At 50.6% G+C, this 24,019-nt stretch overlaps 2 protein-coding genes across 5 annotated transcripts in view; one reads left to right on the forward strand and one right to left on the reverse strand.

Annotated features, from left to right (window-relative positions):
• The window catches only part of FZD3 (frizzled class receptor 3), a 48,217-nt gene extending 46,245 nt beyond the window's left edge, over positions 1 to 1,972 (reverse strand). The window contains exon 1 of the mRNA XM_039568379.1: positions 1,886 to 1,972. The gene's annotated coding sequence lies outside the window, so the exon portion shown is untranslated. The remainder of the gene's footprint in view (positions 1 to 1,885) is intronic.
• A 101-nt stretch (positions 1,973 to 2,073) lies between these two features.
• FBXO16 (F-box protein 16) overlaps positions 2,074 to 24,019 on the forward strand; it is a 33,418-nt gene continuing 11,472 nt past the window's right edge. Inside the window, exons 1-6 of one of the 4 annotated variants that reach the window (XM_039568383.1) lie at positions 2,074 to 2,274; positions 6,980 to 7,157; positions 12,769 to 12,804; positions 19,382 to 19,588; positions 20,496 to 20,660; positions 21,057 to 21,262. In XM_039568383.1, the coding sequence (XP_039424317.1) occupies positions 7,062 to 7,157; positions 12,769 to 12,804; positions 19,382 to 19,588; positions 20,496 to 20,660; positions 21,057 to 21,262 (710 nt within the window). In that variant the 5' untranslated portion in view covers positions 2,074 to 2,274; positions 6,980 to 7,061. Of the gene's footprint in view, positions 2,275 to 5,165; positions 5,725 to 6,979; positions 7,158 to 12,768; positions 12,805 to 19,381; positions 19,589 to 20,495; positions 20,661 to 21,056; positions 21,263 to 24,019 lie in introns of those variants that run through there. The other 3 variants (XM_039568382.1, XM_039568380.1, XM_039568381.1) reach the window with 3 other exon arrangements.

Consider the following 24,019-nt stretch of genomic DNA (forward strand, 5'->3'; position numbering starts at 1 on the left):
GCAGGAAAAATTTCACCGTGTCCTTTCAGGACTTTCCCATTTTACGTTCAAGATATTAATTACCGGACCAAAAATAAAATTAAGAATGTATTTACAAGAGACAGGAAAGCCCAACAAAATATACAGCCTGGCCCATCCCAGCGCCCCTCCATGGGAAAAGTAAAACAATTCCAGGTGAAAGGAAGCAAAAAGAGAAGGATTCCATTGCGAAAGGAGCCCCAAGTTTTGCAAACGAGCCTATGGATGAGCTATTAATTGGTGCAGACAGATGGGTGCTGTAATAAGCAATCCTCAGTGTCAGGAGAGCTCCTTACCACAGATCCAGTTTGTACACTCTTTGTTAGGCCTCTGCATACGAGATTTTGTGGTTATTTTTATATGTATATAAAAACAAAACACTTTCGATGACACCAGGGATAAAAGAGGAGGGGAGGCCTCCCCTTCCACCACAAGCACTGCAAATAAAACGCAGGCAGAAGGAGCAGTTTGTTAGTGTGGTTATGGATTTTTACATTATTTATCAGCAGAAGAAGCCCATCCAACTCTTGCTGGAAAGGATTAATTAAGACATGCACAGGCAATTATTATAAAGCAGTGAAAATCACGAGGAGAACGGGTTGATTCCCACAAGGAATTTTTTTTTCAAAGAATAAATTTCAAAGTTCCTAAGGGAGCAATGAGGAAGAAAAAAAAAAAAACCAAAAACAACTCATCGGACTTTAGAAAGAAAGGACGGAGGGGGATTAATTCACACTTATCTGTCCCAGAGAAATGGGGAGATAAAACAACACACCAGACTCCTCCTGGAGGAGAGGAAAATGTCACCTCGGCCATTCCCCACCCGATCCTGACCCTGGAGAAAGGAGAGGAGCTCATTCACTGCGTTTCCCCAGCCCATTCCCACCCACACGAAGGCACAAAAGGAGAATACATTAATCTCCCAACTCCATTTTAATTACTCAGCGGGAAAGAAACTCCAGCGCTGCGCTCCCTTGTTCCACTTCTGCTCCGTCTTGAGGGACAGCCACACCGTAATCCCCCACATCCTCTGTTTCAATTAGGAGCACAGAGGGAGGATGGAAAGGCAGAAACAATCCTGGCGAGATTTTCCATGATTATCACGGAATCGTGGAATGGTTTGGGTCGGAGGGGACTTGGAGCACATCTAATTCCAAGCCCCCCGCCATGGGCAGGGATGCCCACTCATCAGACATGGAGGGACAGGTCTGGCAGCTCTCTCCGTGAGCTCGTATTCCACGGGAAGGGGCTGGGGGGGGAGGAAATCCTCCGGTTCCCCGGAATGGGAAGCAGGCAGGCTGCCGGCTGAACCAGCATCCCTTTCGGATCCTCGCCGCGTTGGAGAAGCAGAAGGAACAAGTGCACAGGCGGGACCAGCATCCTCTCGGATCGCTGCCGCACGGCCGAAGCGCAGGGAGCAGATCCACGCCCGGCACAGCCGCACCGCATTCCCGGAGGGATTCGGGGAGCGCAGGGACAGCGCCGGCACCCCCGGATCCCTCTGCGAACGGAGGGTGAGGCACCAGCATCCCTTCCCCGGGGCCGCCGCACTACGGCACGGCGAGCCCGGGGCCAGCATCCCCGGCCCCGCGGGGAGGGACGGGGCGCGGATCCGGCGCCTTCCCGGCGCTCAGCACCGGCATCCCCCGTCCTCCGCCCGCCCAGCCGCAGCAGCAGCAGCAGCAGCATCCCCCGTGCCCGGGCTGCGCCCCGCCGCTCCCCCGGCCGCAGGGCGCTGCACGGCCGCCCCGCTGCACGGCCGCCGAGCCCCGGCACCGCCTGTCCCCGCGGCGGGCAGGACGAGCCCCGGAGGGCAGCGCCGTGTCCGCGCCGTGTCCGCGCCGTGTCCCCGCCGTGCCCCCGTTACCTGCGCGGCTCCCGCCGCCCTCACGGTCCCGCGCGCTCCCCTCGGGTGGCGGCGGCGGCGGCGGCAGCGCCCGGACACGCCCCCCCCGCGTGGCCACGCCCCCGCCGCGCGCCGCCGCGCCCCGCCCACTCCCCGCCGCCCAGCCAATCAGAAGGCGCCGGGTTGGTTGCTAGGTAGATCGGAACCCCCGGCCGCTGTAACCCCGCTGGGGGGCTCCGATTGGCTGGCGCCCCCCGGGGTTGCCGTGGAGACGGGATGCGGACGGGCGGGAGGAGGAGGCGGGAGCTGATTGGCTGGCACCGCCTCCCCCCGGCGTTGCCACGGCGACGGGATGCGGACGGGGGGAGGAGGAAGAGGAGGAGGCGGCGTCCGCAGGCGGGAGGAGGAAGGTGAGGGGACACGGGGGCACACGGGGGGACACGGGACCCTGGGAGAGCGCGGGGAGGGGGTGTCGCTGCGGTGGGGCACGGGGGGACACGTCCCATGGGACACTGGGGGCGCAGAGCGTCGTCACAGGGCGGCAACTGCGGGGCGGCACGGCGGGGAGGGGATGCAAACGCCTCGGGACACAGCGGGGAGGTGGCACAAACTCCGCAGGGAATGCGGAGCGGATAAGGGGTTCGGGATGCAGGGAGAAAGGTGGAAAATGCCGGTGTCGGTGGGAGGGCTGCACAACGGCGCTGCACCGGTGCTCCCAATGTTTACATCCTCACCGAGCAGGATGGATCCCTATGGATTGCGACGCCCAGGTGCGCCAGAGGCCGATGGCACCTGGGCTGTCCCAGCTCTGGGGTGGCAGCAGGGCCAGGGCAGTGCCCGTTCCCTGTGCTGGCTCTGCTGGGGCACCTCCAGTCCTGGGGACACTTCTGGGACAAGAACATTGAGCGTATCCAGGGAAGGGAACAGAGCTGGGGAAGGGTTTGCAGCACCAGGAGAGGCTGAGGGAGCTGGGAAAGGGGCTCAGCCTGGAGAAAAGGAGGTTCCAGAGGGAATTTTCCTCTCTGGAATTCCCAGACAGGAGGGAACAGCCAGGTGGGATCGGGATTTCTCCCAGGGAACAAGGGACAGGATGAGAGGGAACGGCCCCAAGCTGTGCCGGGGGAGGCTCAGGTTGGATATTCGGGTGGTCAGGCACTGGAAAAGGCTGCCCAGGGAAGTGGCGGAATCCCCATCCCTGGAACTGTTCAAAAACCACGAGGAGGTGGCACTCGGGGGCCTGGATTAGTGCTGGGCTAATGCTTGGACTGGGAAAACATGCTGGAATCCATGGACAAGTGCCAGCCTTGCTGGGTTATTGATTTCAGCCCCAGGTCCTTCTCCCTCCATCCTCTGCCCCGCCTGTACCCGTGCTCGGTGCTGCTGCTTGAAGCCTTTCTCCCATCACTGTTTATCTTGATTTAATAATTTATGATCAAAATTACTCTCCTGCCTTAGCTTGAGGTTGATTTCAGTTAAATTCCGAAAATTCTGAATGTATTGCCATCTGAACTCCTCTACTGCACCGTTGTTGCCACAGGGGTTGATGGGATTAGGGAAATACATCCTTAAGCACCAAAAAAGATTTATTTCCGTAGAGATGTGGTCAAAAATCATAAACAAAGTGGTCAGAAATCATTCACGAAGTGGTTCTGCTTCTGCAGGAGTTGTTTTGAGTACGGTTAAGCAGAGATTAGCCCAGGTAAAGGAAATCATTCCAGTGCCCCTGGTTAGTGGGATAAGATCATTATGGATTGTCGAGCTTCCTTCAGCGGAATCGTTTATTTGTTAAACCATTTCAAAATTCCAACTTGTACTGGAACGAGTGCAAGCATTTCCAGTGGTTTCCAAGTGAAATTTTCCCGCTGCCTCCTGCCCTGTGGAACTTTGTGTCTCCTGCACATCCAAATCCCTTGGATCCTCCCATCCCAACTGCGACCCATTCCTAGGGACTCTGCCTGTAGCAACCAAGGCAATTTTGCTCCTTTTAACCCTGTATAAACTCACAAAACTTGGGGATTTTTCCCAAATCTCTCTTGCACTGATATTTACCACGCCTCCCACCCTCTCCTACGTTTCCATTTTCATTTTTTTAGAATGACAATGGATAATTTTTTTGCCATCATGTGTCAAGAGCTTTTCCTCTTTGGGCACTGAACCAGCATTTTCCTGATGCCCATTAAAGGCTGGATCCTCCCCTGCTCTCTCTCTTGCTGCTGGAATGTTTTGGGATCACCTGAGCCTGAGGAATCTCATCCCGGGAAATGGGACGGACGAGCTGCAGCAATCTCTGGAATGTTATTTTGGGCAGCCAGTCCGAAGATAACAACTCCTGCGGAGGAGAAGCGGGGCCTTGGCTGAGCAGCTCGTCAGTCCCAGCTCCGCGCAGCATTCCAGCTGCTTTTCCATTCCAGCCACCTCAGTGTCACCTCAGGGGTTCGCTGTGCTCAGGGTCAGCGCAGAGATTCAGAGCATCATGCTCTGGTTCTGTCATGGAGGGGTTTGGGTGGGAAGGGACCCTCAAACCCACCCAGTGCCACCCCCTGCCACGGGCAGGGGCACCTCCCACTATCCCAGGGTGCTCCAGCCCCGTCCAACCTGGCCCCTCTGCTCTGGAGCCAGGCTGGGAGAGCTGGGGGTGCTCACCTGGAGAAGAGAAGGCTCCAGGAATATCTCAGAGCCCCTTCCAGTGCCTAAAGGGGCTCCAGGAGAGCTGGAGAGGGACTTGGGACAAGGGATGGAGGGACAGGACACAGGGAATGGCTTCCCACTGCCAGAGGGCAGGGATGGATGGGAGATTGGGAAGGAATTCCTGGCTGTGAGGGTGGAGAGGCCCTGGCACAGGGTGCCCAGAGAAGCTGTGGCTGCCCCTGGATCCCTGGCAGTGTCCAAGGCCAGGCTGGAAAGGGTTTGGAGCAGCCTGGGATGGTGGAAGGCGTCCCTGCCCATGGCAGGGGGTGGGATGAGATGACTTTTAAGGTCCCTTCCCACCCAAACCATTCCACAAACGAACTCCTAAGCACTGAGCTCGTGCAGCCTTTGAGGAGTGTCAGCAAATACTCAAATATCAAATCCAATCCCGGCAGTTTTAGGGCTTGTGCAGTTTTATGGAATGTGACTCCTCCATGTGATCATCAGTCCAACCCCCAGCCCTGCCCAGGACACCCCAACAATCCCACCCTGGGCATCCCTGGGGGCATTGTCCAAACACTCCTGGAGCTCTGGCAGCCTTGGGAATGTCACCATTCCCTGGGGAGCTGCTCCAGTGCCCAAACACCCTCTGGGGGAAGAACCTTTTCCTAAAATCCACCCTAACCCCCCTTTGACACATCTCCAGCCTTTCCCTCGGGTCCTACAGCCGGAGAGAGAAGAGACCAACGCCTGCCCCTCCACTTCTCCTCATGAGGAAATTATGGACAGACTTTTTCCAGATCCTGAGCCCCGTTTTTGGCACAGAAGGCTCACGGGGAGGTCCAGAAGTTTGACTCTCCCTGGTAACACCCCAATCCTCGGAGGTGCTTTGGGAATGTGGCTGCTCCAGCCCCAAAACCCACATCTGTGAGGGAAACTGGGACGGGAACCCAGGGCTGGGAGGTGGCAGCCGATGGGGTTTGTGACTAATGGACGAGGTTGTCCCTGAAAAACAGGACACGGGTGCCTGGACCTGTTTTTTTGGCAGCAGAGCTGTTTCTCTACCCGGCGTTTCTGGGCATTGAAGGGAAACAAAACAAAAACGGGGCAGGGAACGATCCCAAATCCACCCAAATCCACCTACTCGGTTGCACAAGAAGGTTTTGACGTTGTCCAGCTGCAGAATGTGAGGATGTGAGACCTTGGCGAGTCCTGCAGCTTTCAGTGGGCAGGTAATACGGTATTTAAGGCTCTTTAGCCAACTAAAAAAAGGAGGAAAGAACTCAGATCCTTGTAATGAATTTATTTCCTGAGCACGGAGAGGAAAACGCAACAGACTTTTCATTGGGGTTTTTTTTTCTTTATATTTCTTTGACTCCATAATAACTTAGGAAAGGAAGGAAGGAAAAATTAAGCAGAAAAGTGATGTGCCCAGACAGATCCTGCTGTGAGTTTTGAAGATTAATCCACTGAAATAGAGAGGAATTTTGTCTGGGTGAGGAATAGGGGTCTGAGAGTAGCTACAAAAGTCCTTTTTCTGGGTGGGTTTTGACGTGTTTGGGTTCAGAACAGGCTGGTAACACAATATGGGAGTTAATTCATGGATTTGCCTTTCTTTTGTCCCAAAAATCCCATTATCCATTCTGGCACCGTGAAGCTTTAAAGCCATCTGAGGGATTTACAGAAATAATTACATGCAGGGAAAGGAGATATTTTTTAATGTGGTAAAGAAATTATTTGGTTTTCAGGCTGCTGCAGCTTAAGGCTCCAGTCTGGAAATTGGATAGCTGAGGTGAGGAATGGCATTATCCTGCTGAATCCAACTGCAGGACAGAAGATGGAGGGGGAAAAAAAGTCCCTTTTCCTGTGTTTGGGCAAGAATTTGTGAAGAAATTTCTTTGTCTGAACAAAGTTCAGACATTTGGTGACCCAAAAGGGGAAGTTTTGTTGAATGTCTGATTTCATCAAGTCCAAACATCAGCCACCACCACGGCCACCACCAAACCACGTCCTCGAGTGCCACATCCACATTTTTTGGAGAAAACTCCCAGGGGAGGTGATTCCACCACTGCCCTGGGCAGCCCGTTCAAAGGAATACTCGTTAACACTTGTGATGAAGAAGATCTGCCTAATTATTAATTATTAATTTTTTATTATTTATTGTTTATTAGTGCACAGAGGTTCCAGTGGGAAATCACGGAATCCCAGGGTGGTTTGGGTTGGAAAAGAACTTAAAGCTCATCCCATCCATGGGCAGGGACACCTTCCCCTATCCCAGGCTGCTCCAAGCCCCGTCCAGCCTGGCCTTGGACACTTCCAGGACTTTAATCTCACGGATACTGTGGGTACACAAAATAAAAAGCTTCACCCAATGATTTTCACCCAAATTCCAAGTGATTTTTCCTTGTGTCATTGCCGTGCTATAAAACCATTGGATTCCTTCCTAAAACTACTTTTTTTTTTTTTTTTTCCCCCATGAAAACAAAGGAATGGCACAGGGATAACGTCCGTCCTCGCTCTGTTCTGCAGCCACTGGTGGTGACAGGAGGATCCAGCCTCTCCTGGATCCATGGCATTTGCACCTCCCAAAACCACGGACGGCTCCAAGCTCCAGTTCAAGCTGAGCACGTGGACTCCCCTGAACCACCAGCTCATGAATGACAAGGCAAGTTCCGAGCAAACGGGTGAAATTCGGGGAATCAGGGAATTGTTGAGCTTGGGAGGGACTCATGGAGATCATCCAGTCCAACCCCTCAAGGCAAAGCCAGCTTGAGCCTTTATTTCCTCAGGATTGTGTCCAGTCGGTTTGGAATAGTCTCAAATCCCAAGACAAATGCTCAAGGTCGTAAATTCCCAAATCCTAGAAAAATTTAATTCATGTTTTACCCTGTGGAGGTCATGGGAAATGGAATAAGAACTTGGAGGTTTTGTTCCCTGTTGGAAGTACGGAGATATCTTTATGGTATAGAAAGATATAAAACCGAACATGAGAAGATGGAAAATTCTGATTTACTTGTTTAAAGCAAACAACCATTTGATTTAAATACTGCTATTTTGCCAAATCAATTGCTTTTAAAGAAAAAAACAAAAAAATGGGTTTTTTCTTGCTGAAAGTCACAAAACTGTGGGGTTTTCATGCACCAGAATCCTCCAGTTTCACCCCAGAGCAAGCTGAGTGTGAGTCAAAGGTTCTGGGTGCTCACAGCAGAGCCCTCAGCCCTCAGGGATGACGCTGGGCAGATATTTTGGAAGCTGGAGTGAGACACCAGTTTATAAATAATGGGATGCATTTCCAAACCCTCCCACTCGGATTCCATATCTGGGAGCTGCCAGCACGACTTTGGGCTCCTGTGTCACCGGGAGCGTCCTCCTCCCTCCCAATCCCGTTTCCATTTCTGTCGATGATTCCCGGGATTCGATCCAGAGAGGGCCGTTAAAAGTCCGGCTTCCCGGATTTCTTGGGACCACTTGTTCTGCGCAGTTCTCCCGGTCTTGAGCTCAGAATTTGGCTAGAATGGGTAAAATTTGGTTAAAATGTGTCTTCCATGGAGGCGCCCAGGCTCCCTTTGGGGTTGAGCACTGCCATTCCTTACAAAACGAAAATTTCACCACTTCCCTAATAATTTTCTCGTGATTAAGCCCTTATCCCATAAAAAGACGAAGCTTTGTCTCCTGTCTGAATACCTCCAGCATTACAATTAATTTGATTCTTCCCTTCTCCCTTATTAAACTCCTCTGCATCCAGCATTATTCCCCCGTGGAAGGACTTTTACCCCACTTCAAGCCAACACTTGAATTTATTTTATTTTTGATAAACTGAAGAGATTGAGCTCTTTGAAGTCCTTTCAACCTGGCAAATTCTCCAGCCTTTGAATCATTTTAATGTTTCCTACACCCTTTCAATGTTATTTTTACAGATACACATCACTGTGCAATAAAGCATGACCTAAGCAGAAATAAAAACCCCACATTTTCCCACCTTTTCCCACCTTTTTTTACTCCCCTGCTCCTTGGGCAGCTGGATGTCGCATCGAGCTGCAGCGAAACCTTTAGGGGTTAATATTGGATCGTTGAATTATCCAATGCTTGGTGATGTTCCAGGTAGGGAAGAACATACAAGAAGATCCCAGAAAACACCAGGAATGAAGATTCAAAAATGCAAAAATACCAGGGATGAACTGGAAGTGTTGGGAAGGCACACAGGGAATGTGGTGGTGTTGCATTCATGGTTGGACTTGATGACCTTGGACATCTTTTCCAACCTCGAGGATTCTTTAAAATTCATAACAAAAAGATTTTGCTCGTTTCTGATTCAGGTTTTACAGCACTGCACTGACCTCCCCAAAATTCCTTTTCTTTTTTTGCATCCCTATGCTGCTCTGCAGTGGGAAAAAAGTAAAGAATAGCTGCAACAAAATTAGTTCTGACGTTTGAAATCAGGAGATATTCCATGAGGTATTTATAGGAGCTGGAGAGGGAGAAGGGGCCGTTTTCGTACAGTCAGGAGTCTGCTCAGCTCTGCACTCCGGGGAGGCAGCACGATGGGAGATGGGAATTTACAGATGGAAAAGATGGGAATTCATAGATGGAAAAGATGGGAATTCATAGATGGAAGGGATGGGAATTTACAGATGGAAGGGATGGGAATTTATAGATGGAAAAGATGGGAATTCATAGATGGAAAAGATGGGAATTCATAGATGGAATGGATGGAATTTGCAGATGGAAGGGATGGGAATTCATAGATGGAAAAGATGGGAATTTACAGATGGAAGGGATGGGAATTTACAGATGGAAAAGATGGGAATTCATAGATGGAAGGGATGGAATTTGCAGATGGAAAAGATGGGAATTCATAGAGGGAAAAGATGGGAATTTACAGATGGAAGGGATGGGAATTTATAGATGGAAAAGATGGGAATTCATAGAGGGAAAAGATGGGAATTTACAGATGGAAGGTATGGGAATTCATAGATGGGAAGGATGGGAATTCATAGAGGGAAAAGACGGGAATTCATAGATGGAAAAGATGGGAATTTACAGATGGAAAAGATGGGAATTCATAGATGGAAAAGATGGGAATTTGCAGATGGAAGGGATGGGAATTTACAGATGGAAAAGATGGGAATTCATAGATGGAAAAGATGGGAATTTACAGATGGAAAAGATGGGAATTCATAGATGGAAGGGATGGGAATTCATAGATGGAAAAGATGGGAATTTGCAGATGGAAAAGATGGGAATTCATAGATGGAAGGGATGGGAATTTACAGATAGAAAAGATGGGAATCCATAGATGGAAAAGATGGGAATTCATAGATGGAAGGTGCAGGAAAAGCAGGGAGGGAAGAGCCGTGTGAGAAATGAACTTGTTGGAACAGGGAATGAGGGGCAGGAGTGGTGGGAATTCAGAGCTGGAGGAATTTTGGGTAATCCTGGGGGTATTCCATGGGTAGATCCTGTAGATTTCCCTGGATTTTCGAACATGGTAAGAGCACACTTATCATAGAATTCCAGGATGGTTTGAGCTGGGAGAAACCTCAAATCCCATCCCATTCCACCCCTGCCATGGGCAGGGACACTTTCCACTGTCCCAGCTTGCTCCAACCTGGCCTTGGACACTTTCAGGGATCCAGGGGCAGCCACAGCTTCTCTGGGAATTCTGTTCCAGGGCCTCCCCACCCTCACAGGGAAGGATTTCTTCCTAACATTTGACATCTTCTCTTCTTGGGGGGTTGGAAAGAGATGATCCTTCGGGCCTGTTCCATCCCAAACCATTCTGGGATTCCACGCACTCCTGAAACCTCCTGGATTCAATGCCCCTGGATCCCTGGAAGTGCCCAAGGCCGGGTTGGGCAGGGCTTGGAGCAACCTGGGATAGTGGGAGGTGTCCCTGCCCGTGGCAGGGGGTGGGATGAGAGGAGTTTTAAGGTGCCTTCCAACCCAAACCATTCCACGATTCCACGATTGCTTTAGAGACGGGATCACCACCAGGGACAGACCAAAGCCAAGGAAGCAGAATTAAGAAATCTCAAATTGCTCCCAAAACCAGGGATGAAATCTCCGATACGCCAGGGCCGTGCTGCAGCTGAGGATGAAGCAGAGGCAGGAGGTGGAGCATCCCACAGGCTCCGGCCTGGGAGTGCAGGGAAGGGCTGGAATTCGGGAGAGGATTTGCCTTCAGCTGGGCAGGGATTCAGGGGTGAGCCAGAAGAGCCTCCAGTGGCATTTGCAGCAAAGGAAGGAGGGGTTTTCCAGCCACCCGAGCATCTACAAACCCCCTGAAGCCATGGATGGGAGACGGCAAATCCCAGGATCACCCCGGGCCTCCGGCTGCATCCAAGGCTCTCTACAGCTGTAGTAGCTCCAAGGCCTTGGAGGAGAGGACACGGGCTTGATTATTTGACCAAATTTGGGCCATTCTGTTGCTAATTAACGCTCCGCAGTGCCTGGAGAGGCAGAACTTTGTGGCGGCCTCAGCTCAGATGTGTCTCCAAGAACGCTGAAAGCAAATTCGAGTCTGTCTTTGATCAAAGACCATTAACATCGCTCTCGGTTACACAAACAGCTCCCTCCTCCCTCGAATTCTCCAGCCCAAAACTCAGATCTTTGACTATTCATCGCTTCCTTGGGGCAAATCCTTTTCCAAGTTCATGCTGTTAGGTTTGTTGGGTGGTTTCTTTTTTTCCCCCCTCCGCTTTACCAACGCCCCCCGTGCAAATAAAGCAAATAAAAGGAACGTCATTTTCCAGCCCTCACCAGAGACGCTCCTGCTGCGAGAGACAGAGCTAAAGCTGTCAAGTGCTGCAGCAGACATCAGCACTGATAATGTCCTTCTCTGCAGGAGCCACCTCTGCAGGCTGTCAGAGCAGGAACATGTCTGGAGTTTATAATGATCAAGCGTGTTTTCCTACTCGCGGTTTAATCGCTGTTTTATGTGGGCTTATAAGCTGGGCTTCCCCCCGCCCCCCTTTGATCTGTCTGCTGGAAAAATCATTTCCAGCATTCCCTCACTTCCCAGGTCACCATCCTGAGGATTGAAGGTGGTTTTGTGGTAGTGGGGAAGCTGCATGTTGGTGCTTTGGGGTCCAGCTCCCTACGGATAAAGGTCAAGATTAGAAATCCTCCGCTGGATTTTGATACTGATCGTCCGTGGTGGGAGCTGTCGCTGTAAAGTGGCCGGGGAGCAAAGGCTGCTCTCGTTATCTCATTCCTGAAGGTTTTGCTGAGTTGGGATTGGATCCGTGCAGGATTTCAGGGCACCCGGTGCCTCCAAATCAGGAGTAATGGGATTTCTAAAATAAAGAGGTGGGAAGTTCGGCTTCTGGGTAGCCCAAAGCACGCGAGGCACCTCCCATCGCTGCGCGTCCAGGAGAGCAGAATTCTTGTGGAGCCAGGCTGGAGAGCTGGTAATGTTCACCTGGAGAAGAGAAGGATCCAGGGAGAGCACAGAGCTCCTTCCAGAGCCTAAAGGGGCTCCAGGAGAGCTGGAGAGGGACTTGGGACTCCAAGTAGCTCCAAGGCCTGGAGGAACAGGACACAGGGAACGGCTTCCCACTGGGAAAGGGGAGACCTAGATGGGATATTGGGAAGGAATTCCTGTCTGTGAGGGTGGTGAGACCCTGGCACAGGGTGCCCAGAGAAGCTGTGGACTCCTCATCCCTGGATATTTTGGGTTGGAAGGGACCTTAAAGCTCATCCAGTTCCAACCCCGACGCCTCCCAGTATCCCAGGTTGCTCCGAGCCCCGTCCAACCTGGCCTTGGGCACTTCCAGGGATCCAGGGGCATCGAATCCAGGAGGTTTCAGGAGTGCGGGGATGATAAAATCCCTGACAGGATCACCAAGGAACAATCAACAAGGGAAGAGTGTAGGTGGCAGGATGAGGGATGTGGATTCTTTCCCTCTCCACGGGAAAGCTCTGGAATGCTGGGCCCATCTCTGGGCTCCTCAGTACAAGAAATACATGGATTTACTGGGATAAATCCAGCACAGGGCCTCAGGGACGATTAAGGAATTGGGGAGCCTGATGTTTCGGAAGGTTCTGGACTCTCCATCCAATAAAATACTCAAAACTCACGGACATGTCTGAGCTACCCCTTTAGCTGATCCTATCAGGGAGTTGGGATTAAAGCATCTCCATGATTTTCTTCCAAGACCATCCATTCAGTGATTCCATTGATATTTTGTGGATTGTTTTTTCAAGCTGGATTTTTCTCAGCACGTACTGAATCCTCCTGAAATATTCCATTTTCTTTTTGTGTGTGTGTTTCACAGGTGTTTGAAGAAAGAAGAGCCCTGCTCGGAAAATGGGTAAATTTTTCTCTTTAAATCTCTATTTGCTGCAGACAGATTTTGGAAGTGATCGGGAGTTTATCTCACGGGAATGCCAAACTTCTCCTCTTTGGAAAAAGGGATTCACTTCCCTGATGTGAAAGTGAGCTGTGACTGCTCTGCTTTCGAGGAGAGCAAAGGCGTAAATTCCCTCAGTGCCCACGTTCCATAAGTTTTGAAGCTGGGAAATCATATTCCAAGGTTGGAATGAGCTGAAATGAGATGAAAAACCCTGGGAAATGTCTGTGGAGTCCTCAAAGGAGATGTTGGATGTTCAGATGTTGCCCTGGCCTGCTGGAGGGTCTTTGAAATCTGTAATAAATGAGATTTTATCTACCAAGTGCACACATAGATCGGTTTGGGTTGGAACTGGTGCTTATTCTTTATGCTTCGTAAGTCACTCATGAAATTATTTTTCCATATGAACTGGTCTTTACAGGCAAATATTTTGATTTTAAGGATTATTTGTCCTTATAGGAAACAGGCTTTCCATCATTTGCTGTGTTTTGATGATAAGGAATTTCAGGGACACCAAGGAAATGAAATAATTGAGCGATTGTTGCTCAAAAAAACCAGCTTTTAATGGGTCAGGCAGCAAGTGGAAAACATAAAACCCATCTCTTGGAAACTGCTGGATGTATAAAAATGCCAAAATCTGGGAAAAGCTTTCCTCCAAACACTCTCACAAGTGCTGAATCATCTCCGGAAGGTCACATTTCCGCCCCTTCCCGTGACTCTGGATCAGCAGCTCTCAGAAGGCTCCTTCAGAGCTAATTCTCCTCGTGCTCCTGCCATCCAGCATTCCAAGGAAAGAAAGCACAAAAGCTGCTCTTAACACCCTTCCAAGCCTGGGGTTGTGGAGAGCCTGGAGCGCTCCGAGAGCGAGAGGAACCACACGGAGAAATTCCAGTGCTCCTGGCAGGATTTTCCACGTTGGTTCCCATGACCTTCTCTGAGCGCTCTCAGGAAATATGGACTAAATGGAGCAGCTGGAGGATGGATTCCATGGCTGGGATCACGTCCAGGGTGGTTGTAAAGGATTTATTCTGAACCTGGAAGGCTGAAGCCTGTCCTAACTGCTGTTAAGCATTTTCAGTAACGTCCAGACGACGGAATGGAAAACGAATCCTCATTTAATGGTTGGACTCGATGATCTGAGAGCTTTTCCCAGCCTTGGTGATCCCATGATTCCATCTGCAGGTGATGCCAGGAATGGAGGGGTTTCCTGAACGTTGGGGGTTAGAAATCAGGATGGAAAGGTCTGCAGTCAGATAAGGACGAGGGAAAAACGCTGCAGGAAAGACTGACACACAAAAACTTCATATCTGAGAGAACCCAAGGATGCAGCGGCTCTGCAGGAAAAATTCCTGGGAATGAGGGGGGATCACAAACTGCACGTAAGCTGACAGTGACTTACAATAAAGGGAAATATCCCAAAGGCAGGGTCATTCCCGGTCCTGCTCCCCGCCTTTTGGGAAAGCTGGGAACGAGTCAGACGTGAGAGCAGACTCAGGTCCAGAAAACATGGAAACAATCCCTGTGCCGTAGGGAAGATGGAGAAGAGGCGTAAAAACACCTTCTACCGAAACACAAAAGGTGTTGGAAAGAGGAAGGGAACGATCTGATCCCTGTGGAGAGGGCAGGAGATCCAGGGCTTGAGTTGCAATTATGGAGACACGATTTAGACACGAGCAAAATCCAGTGCTGGAGATAATTCCCTGCTGGAATCGCTTGCCTGGGGATTAGGGGTGGAATCCGGAGCCTTTTGAGGTTGGACGAGCAGTGCCAGGAATGGTTTGGGGAGAGCAGATCCTGCCTTGTGGCGGGAGATGAACCAGATCGGCGTCCCCCAACTTCTTCCACGGAAGGAACATCCTGGAAAAGCAGAAACAGGAAATGCCTCGTGCGGCCCTGCCACAGCAGTTTTCCTTTATTTGGTTTTCCAGACAAAGATTAGATTAAACTTGGGATGCTCGTCGTTTATTTAATTCTTCCTGATTTTATTTGCATGCATCCAGGGACTGCGGTTTTACATTTTCATTTCGTTATTTTTTCCCACTGGTGCCACAGGGCATCTTTGATGTCTCCCAGGGTGTTGAGAAACAAGGAATGAGGTGACCTGAAGGGATTTAATTTCAGTTTCTGCGCACCTGAAAGTTTCTCACCTGACAGGAGGGGGCAGCCAGGTGGGATTTGGGCTTTGCTTCCAAGGAATAAAGGACGGGACAAGGGGAAACGGCCTCAAGCTGAGTCAGGGGAGGTTCAGGCTGGACATCAGGAGGAATTTCTTCATGGAAAGGGTGCTCAGGCCTTGGCAGGGGCTGCCCAGGAAGGTTTGGAATCCCCATCCCTGGAGGTGTCCAAGGAAGGGCTGGAGGTGGCGCTCAGAGCTCTGGGCTGGGGACACGGTGGGGGCCGGCCACAGGTTGGACTCGATGACCTCGGAGGTCTTTTCCAACCTCAGTGATTCTGGGATTCCATGATTTAAGCTCTCGTTTTTCCTTCTGTCACCTCTCTGTGTGGGAACTGAGCCCTCCCAGGTGAGGGACACGCTTCCAGGATGGTGCCCATGGACCACATTTGTGGGGCACAATAACACTGCCCCTAAATTTGCTGATAATAATTGCTCTTCCCGTGGCAGGCTTGTCCCCGGCCTAGCTTTCACTTTTACCACCGCATTAAACAAGCAAACCCGACATTTTACAGGGGAATCGCAGAAAAACTTGGCTTGGAAGGGACCTTAAAGCTCATCTCATTCCAACCCCTCGCCACGGGCTGGGACACCTCCCGCTATCCCAGGTTGCTCCAAGCCTTGTCCAGCCTGGCCCTTATCCAGGAGCTGACCCCATGGCAGGTGACAGGGCAATGGTTCATTCTTGTCACCAGGCCACCTTCCCTTCCTGGAATCTCCTCTTGGAAATGAGGCTCGGAGCAGCCTAGGATGGTGGAAGGTGTCCCTGCCCACGGCACGGGGTGGAATGGGATGAGCTTTAAGGTCCTTCCAACCCAATCTTTCCATGATTCTCCTGTAAAGAGTCAGATTTCTTTGTGTAACTGCAGAGGGAAAAGCGAAACCAAACAGATCCTGGGGGAGAGTTCCTAATCACTGACAAGGAGCTGCTTGGCAGCAGAGAAGTTTGGGATTTGGTTGGGTGGATTAAGGTGTTTTACGGATATCGGGTGCCTTGTCTGCTTCTCACCTTCTCACCCAGCTCCTGGGCCTCCAACAAATCCTTTCAGCAGGACTGGGAGAGGGTGGCTGGGGAAGGGAGAGGGAAATTGTTTCTCGGCTGGAGAACGCATTCCTACTTTTGCCGAGCACAGGGATCCCAACCTGGGAGCTCAGATCCACGTGCTGGGCTGGAGATGAGGGATGTGTCCCCCTCCAGTCAGAACCAGTCAAACCAGCAGTGAGTGTCCTGCAGCAGAGGGGCCTCTCTGGGCTCTCTCTCGGTGTCAGGCTGCGTTATTTGTGTGTGTGCACTCATGGATGAACCGCAAAGCGATCCAGGGCAGGGCCCGAGCGCTGTGCCCGGTGTCACACAATCCCTGCGGAGACTTTGTTTGCCAGGGCTTCGGGGAAGGCCCAGACAGAGGGGAAAAGCCGCGGGGAGAGAGGAGGCGAAGCCAGGGGAATCCGGTCCGACTGGTTGGGCTGCTGTAATCGCATCCAAGGGGAGGATCTGTGGAGGAAGCGGCCAAATGTGGGATGGGGACACGCTTGTTAACGCTGGAAAAGAGACAACCTGTGCCAGCTTAACTCCTTGGCTGCTGCTGGGTGCAGTGGGGAAGGGGCTGGGTGTTCCCAGTGCTCCCGGTGCTGTGGCACTGGTTTAAATGAAGTTTAAACGGAGGCTGGGGATGCTGGAAGGAATTCCCTCGTTGGAAAACCCATGGTGGGGTGGAGAGGGTTAAAAAGGAGCAACTCTCGTGTCTGCTGGAAAGTGAGGCTGGATTTGTTTTGACTAGTTCACTTAATCTCTTGATGTGGAAGAGACTAAGCCAGTTACTCCCTTGTCTCCGGAGCTTGCTCGGGAGAAATTTATCTGTGCAAGTTGGTGGTTGGGGATTGCTTTAACGAGCAGAGGATGTGGCCGGGATCATCAACGGGGAACGCGTGCAGCAGAAGTTTTCCCCCTTCGTGTGACAGGGAAAACCTTTCACTTCAAGCCGAGGGTGAGAAGGGGACAGGCAGAACCTGCTCTGTCCCCCTCTGGTCCATCTTTGTCTGAGTTTATTCTCAGGGAACGTTTCTAAGCCCTAAATCCCCAAGTCCTACTTCAGTTTTCCCTTAATACCCTGCTAAGCATCATTGGAAGTGACAGTTATATGAAGAACAGGGATCAAAAAAAGGGGAATATTCCTTAATTCACTGTGTCTGAAAAGAGAGGGACATCTGGGAGCTTTTTCTGTTTGGCTTTTCGTCTCTCCAGGATCTCAGGAATGCCAATTCCACACTTTCTTCATTCCAACCTTCTTGAAGGTCTTGCAGAGGTGTCTGTGAGGAGAAGAGCCATTTTCTTCCTGGAGTTTATTCTCCAGCACTGGAATTCATCCAAGGGAAAATAAATCAATAAGGAAAGAGCTCTTCAAAATGGTCAGGAGAGAAAATGCTTCTCAATTCCCTTCAATTGCACAGTGAATTTTGAACTATTATTCTGCCAGTCCTCCATTTGGGCATGGACGTGGGGTGGGGAGGAAAGACAAGGAAAAAAAATCCTGAATTTTTAGTCTGAAAGGGAAAAGAAAAGACACTGGGCATTAAACTATTTATTTAATAGTTAACCCATGATAATAAAAACATCACTGGAGGAATATTTTTTTTCTTACTATTTTTATAGTAAATATTTATATTTATATTTATATTTTGGTTTTGTTTTTAATTTTGTTTTTGTTTTTGTTTTTATTTTTTTATTTTTATTTTTATTTTTTAATTTTAATTTTAATTTATTTTTATTTTTATTTTTTATTTTTATTTATATTTATATTTTTATTTTTTTATTTTTATTTTATTTTAATATTTTTATTCAATTTTTGGAGGTCACGTTTAACGAAGGACTTAGATGTCCCTGAGGTTAAATGCAGACAACAATGTGCACAGATCTGACGTGCAGAGAGCGAGCTGGGAGCTGTGGAAAGGTGGCTCCAGGCAACAGTGTGAGCAAACAGAGCGCGTGGTTGGGGATGGCCAGCCCTGAGAAGGAAACAAACTGGGAAAAGCAGCATTCCCCAAGGAGGGGAATTCCCCAAAGCGCTCAGTTCTCCCTTTGAAAAGAAGGTGAGTTTGGGTCAAGGTTGCTCTTGCTGTGCTGAGGAGGAGTTTCATGGAATTCCAGAGGTTGGGTTGGAAGGGATCTTAAGTCTCATCCCGTTCCACCCCCTGTCATGGGCAGGGACACCTTCCACCATCCCAGGCTGCTCCAAGCCCCGTCCAACCTGGCCTGGGACATTCCAGGGATCCAGGGGCAGCCACAGCTTCTCTGGGAATTCTACTCCAGGGCCTCCCCACCCTCACAGGGAAGGATTTCTCCCCAATATCCCACCTAAATCTTTCCTCTTTCAGTTTAAAACCCTTCCCCTTGTCCTGTCACTGCAAACTCTTGTACGGGATGAAGCAAAACCCATCATCCCCCTCAGGAAATCCCTCTCCAACCATCCCACCCTGCTGCCTGCCGTTCCCACTGGCAATTCCTGCTGCTCCTGCCTGCAGCCACCGCGATCCCGGGGCTTTTCCCTCGCTCCTGGCAGCTGGGCTGCAGGTTTGGAGCCAGCGGGAAGCGACTGTGGGATGAGGCCGTTCTCCTGGCAGGAGATGGCTGCTGACAGGGCCCTTGCCATCGCCAGTGTCCCCACGAGTGAAAGCCCAGCCAGCGCCACCGTCATTCCCACCCTGTTGACTCAGCTCTGCGCCGACGCCGCGGTGGCAAAGCCATCCCTGGTTACCTGAGCGCTCGGTTCCTCCCACACGGATTCAATCCTCCTCTCTAGGTTACCTGCCAGAAGCATGGAAAAGCTGTGGAAAACCTTTGTGACTCTGCTGCTGCCGCCACCGCCGCAGATTTTTCCCCTCACGAGCTCGTTTGGTTTCCCTCTGCTCCGCTGCTCAAAGCGGGGATTTCTCCCCTGTGCAGTGGGATTGTGAGGAAAAATACTTTACAACTTGTGCGGCACGCCGAGGTCGCGGCGGCGGGGGAAAGTGTCAGGGGGGAGAAGGAAGCAGCAGTGAGCTCCTCTTTGGGGCCTGCTCCTGTAACCACGCAGCTGAGCCTCCTCCTTTCCGTGAGGGAAGCCACCTCTCAGAGCTGGTCCCAGCAGCAAAGAGCATGAGTGAGTCCTGGCTTAGGCCATCCTGGATGCTTTGAGGATCAGGAATCCTTACGTGGCTCCAGAGTTTCTTTTCACGTAGCCTCTCCATTTGTTCCCGGCGCTCTGCTCCCTCCGAATGAGTCACCAGAAGCTGCTGCTTGTGCACTTTCCCTCGCCTCATTTTATTTTAAGAAGCTGAATCTCCGGTTTTTCTGCACCTGAAACTCCTTTTTTTTTTTTTTTCCCCCAGTTTGACAAGTGGACAGATGGCCAGAGGAGGAGGATCCTGGTGGACCTGCTGGAACGCTGCTCCCTGTCCCAGCAGAAATTCTGTGCCAAGCAGCTCCAGGCCCGAGTCCCCACCGAGGCCGTCGATTTTACCACGAGGCTCCCTCGAGTCCTGTCCTTGTACATCTTTTCCTTCCTGGACCCACGGAGCCTCTGTCGATGTGCACAGGTGAAAAAGCCAACACCTGCCCGGGGTTCAGAAAACCAGGTTAAAGTCCTTTAAAAAAAAAAAAAAGGGAAAACATTGATTTTTGGTGAAGACAAAAGATCTTCTGTGCCAAAGGCTCGCTCCTCAGATCCTAAATTAAGCCAGATTGGCCAAGATTCACAGAAGTGAAGAGTAATTTTAGATGCTCCGTTCTAAAGCGTTTTAAATGTGGCATTTTCAAGAGTGATTATTCCCAGAAAGGAAGCCTGGTACTTCCTGAAAATCACATTCCTCTAAAACACCTTGCACCGTGAGCAGAGTCCTTAATTCTCTGAGAAATTCTGGCTTGTGCTTTTGCGAAGAACAACACTTGATCCTTCAAGGAAAACAGATCCTTTAAAATGCCTGAGGATCAAGTGTTGGATGTGGAGAAGCAGAAAATTACAGATGTGCTTTGGAGCACAGGGGTTAAGACTCCAAAAATCTGTCTGCATGCCATAAAATGCTGTGAGATGCTGCCCGCAGCAGTTTTAAATTAATAAGTTCAGCTATCAGTGACATTATTGCTGCACTAACGTAATATTCCATGTAATTTAAGACTATATCATAATCTCGGCTTGGCTAAGCCTTGCTTTAGTAACTTTCTCCAGCATTTCATGAGGATGCGACTCAAACTATCCATGCTCGGGCAGGGAGAAAAGAGGTTAGAAAATTACTTAGAATCACAGAATATCCCAAGTTGGAAGGGCCCCACACCAGGAAGGCCTTGAAAGGTTTAAATGGTTTGATCAAAGGTTCAAGAGGAGCATTAATAGTGCAGAAGAATTGTTTAAGCGCATGTGGGAATTACCTCCCCAGCCCAGAAATCCGTAGCCGAAATCTTGGATGCTTTAAACCCCAAGGTTTCCAACTGGCTGGGAATTCACAGGTGAGCTGGCACTGGAAGTACCTGTCGGAGCTGGATCAGCTGTGGATGCTGAAGTGCCTGCGTTTCGGGTGGTTCATCAACTTCTGCCCGACCCCCTTTGAGCAGGGCGTCTGGAAAAAGCACTACATCGAGATGGTGAGGGAGCTGCGCGTCACCAGGCCCAAGGTACGGATCCACCGCCTCCACGGGCGTCTGTGCCCAGGGGCAAATCTGGGGTCGGGTCTGGCTCTCAGCCCCCCCTGCCTCTTTATCTTTTTGGGATCCTCCTGCCCTGAATTCAAAGCTCAGCCCTTTAATTTAAAGCGAAGTCCCCCACAGACTCTCTGTAGCTGACAGAGAGAAGCTGATCCATCTCAACAGCAGCTCGGCTCACTTGAATATGGATTGTAGGACCTGGGTGATGAAAAGCACCGCCAAGGTGCCTCTTTCTGTCCGCTCACCATAATGGAGCCTGCAGAGACCAATTTCGAGTTAATTCCCAATTATTTTAACCCTAAATTTAAGCCAACCTAATTTTCATCATAGGCTCAAACTTGTTTCCTTGCTCTAATCTCTTATCAGACACCTTCCAAGGACGAGTTCATAGTTATCGATGTGCAACCAGTAAAAAGCAACGTCCCAGAGAGGAAACTTTCTGTGGCAGGACGGGGGACAACCAGGGGGAAAAAGGAGCTCCCTCCTTGGCGTTCATCCGACAGGAATCCCACGGACACCATCCGGTACAACTACCTGGACAACTACGACCCCATCGAGCAGGCCAGGCAGGCGTAAGAGCTTCACCTCTTTTCCTTTCCCTGTGGCACAAGGTTTTCCATGTCCTCCTCAGGCTCGCTCTGCCCATCCAGCTGCCTGGTTGCAAAGCCAGTTTCCCGCTCTTTTGGCCTTTTTTGGATCGGTTTTGGTCCAGTTGTAGCTGCAGCTGGCGCTGCTTTGTGTCCTTTCAGCGCCACTTGTCAGGCCGGAACTCCTGGGGGATGTTAGAGAGCTGGAATGGGAGGAATTAGGACAAGGGGTTGTTGGAGAGTTTTTAAATAAAGCTGCCAGGCTGGGAGGAATGTGTGGGTTTTGCACGGCACAGGAAGAATGAATTAATTGTGATGGAATATAATTCTATCAGTGGGAGGATCTCCTGGCTGAGAGGAGGCCGGGATGATCGAATTGCAGGGCAGGTGTACAAGGATGTCGGAGCATGGAAGTGATGAATGGTATTTGTGTCTGCACTGCCTGGATCCGTCACTTCCTGGGCTGCCAGGATTATCCACTGGCTAAAGAAAGGCATTTCCCTCCCAAAGCAGAGTTTTGCACATGGATCTGTGTTAGAACTGCCCCATGTTTCCTTTCATCACCTCTGGCACCGGAGATTTTCCCAATCTTAGATCCAAGGTGAATTTTCTGTGCATTGACAAGCTCAGGAAGGGTGTGGGAGTGACCTGTGGGAAGAGTTCCCCCTTTTCTTGTGTGAATCCCTGGAAATGCCACCTCTGACACTTCCCAGGGGTCACCTCAGCCCAGCTGATGTGGAAAGGGTGACGCTGTCATTAATCCAAGCCTAGCAAACAGGTCATGGATCCTCTTGACCATTCCCTGGTCCCTGTGGGAATCCATGGACTCACCACTCCGAACGTGCCGGGAGCAGGAGATTCCTCTCCGCCGTGCCAACAAAAATCCTCGGGAACCAACAGAGCCACAACGAAAGCACCTGGGCTGTGTTTAAGTCAATATCCAGCAGAGCCAAGCTTATCCCTGTGCCCGGGAACAATCAGCTCGGGAATTACCCCAGCCAGGGATTGTTTGGCCAAGCGCTCTCGGAGCTCTTTCCCAACGTGAGTAACCCTGCCGGACCCAGCGCTCCTCCGGGCTGTTCCCCAGAGCTCCCAAGCGCCTGAGCAAAAAGCCTTTTATGAATCACGTTTTAATCCGCGTCCCCTGGTCCTTGGATGTTGCACTACATCAAAGAGCTTCCCAGTTTCCACCTCACCCTCTTTCTGTGGGATGTTTTTCCCAACTCTAACACCACTTTTGGGTTGAGTTCTTGGAGGCTTTTCGCTGAATATTTTCACTGAATGCCTCCTCGTTGCAAATGAACGTCCTGATGTTATTTTCCAGCCGCGCTCAATGGTTTTGTATGGCAGCTCTTGAAGGTTTCTGTGAGGTTTAGGATTCTCTTGTGCCGTTTCTGTGAGGTTTAGGATTCTCCTGTGCCATGAAAAAGTGGGACAAGCCTCGGCTGAAAGGTTTAGAAGTCGCCTGTCCCAGCGCTGAGCTGTGGATGCAGCTGAGAACCAGGTGGAAACAATTCCCCTGAAATAAGGAAACAGTAAATAATAAATACCCTCCCCGTTTGCCTCTCCTGAGTGAGATCCCAGCCTCTCTCTATTTGTGGAGAACTTTTTAATGCCGAGCGTTCCTGCAAATCTGCCATTTATCCGCAATTACAGAGGATTATTGCGAGGAGGGAGAGGAATTCTGTGAGATTTGCTTGTTTATCGAGGATCTGCCTTTAATATCACTTAAGCTGGAGGTAATTGCTGGTGCTCAGGCACATCTGTAGTGATTATTCAGCAGCGCAGGTGCCACGTTTCAGGTGCTGATCCAGCCTCCCACTCCCACAATGATGTTCTGGTGCTTCTTTTCCAAGGACACTTTGCTGTCCCTTCCCAAAAATCCTCCCACTGAGGCTCTGGGTTGTGCTCTCCACCCTTTATTTCCAGGCAGCTGCCAAGGGATGGGGAATTCAGCTCTTCAGTTGGATCCCTGGAGCAGGGAGACACCACCTCGAGCGTCCCTCAGGCTTTGGTGGGGGTGGCAGGAAAACATTACCATGGTCCCGGTGTCCCTCTGGGACACCAAGCCATGGTTTGGAGACTCCCAGGAATGCTGTGCAGGATCCACCTCCACGCAGGCAGACCCTGCCTGACCAGGGCTCAGCTTGGAAGGCAGAACAGAATCCCAAGATAAAAATCTCCAGCCCCGCCGGCGCTGTCAGGTGCAGTTCTCCTTCGGATGAGCCGCATTCCTGGAGCTCAAGGGCAAAACAACCGCCCCTCATGTAAAATGGATGTCAGGAGGAGTGAAATCGGTGTAAAACGAGATCCTGGAACAATAGAAGCGATTTCCCAGGGTTTGCCAAAGGGAATCTGGGAGAGGAAATGGGTTTTGCTGCAGCCGGAGTGCACGTGGGAAGGAATGGCAATGAGGGTTTCCTCCAGGACGTGAACGTGTGGGAGAGGACGTGGCAGAACTCGCAGAAACTCAAAGGGGTGGTGGAGAGAAAAGGACTGGGGAGAGATTCTTCAAGCCCAGCACCTCGACTGGAAATCCCTGACCCCACAAACCATTTTTTCCCATTTGAGTGCTGAGGAAAACCGGAGCTGGGGAGAATTCCTCGTGAATAAACAGGATCACATCAAAGGAATACCTGACGCCACCATCAAAGCAATGCGTGAGACGAGTCGCTGGCTGCTACCTTGAATCCAAATCAATCTGCCTAATCCCAGGTTGAATTTTGCGGCATTTAAGAGGTA

The sequence above is a fragment of the Corvus cornix genome, chromosome 3, assembly GCF_000738735.6.
Source record: "Corvus cornix cornix isolate S_Up_H32 chromosome 3, ASM73873v5, whole genome shotgun sequence".
Classification (NCBI taxonomy): domain Eukaryota; kingdom Metazoa; phylum Chordata; class Aves; order Passeriformes; family Corvidae; genus Corvus; species Corvus cornix.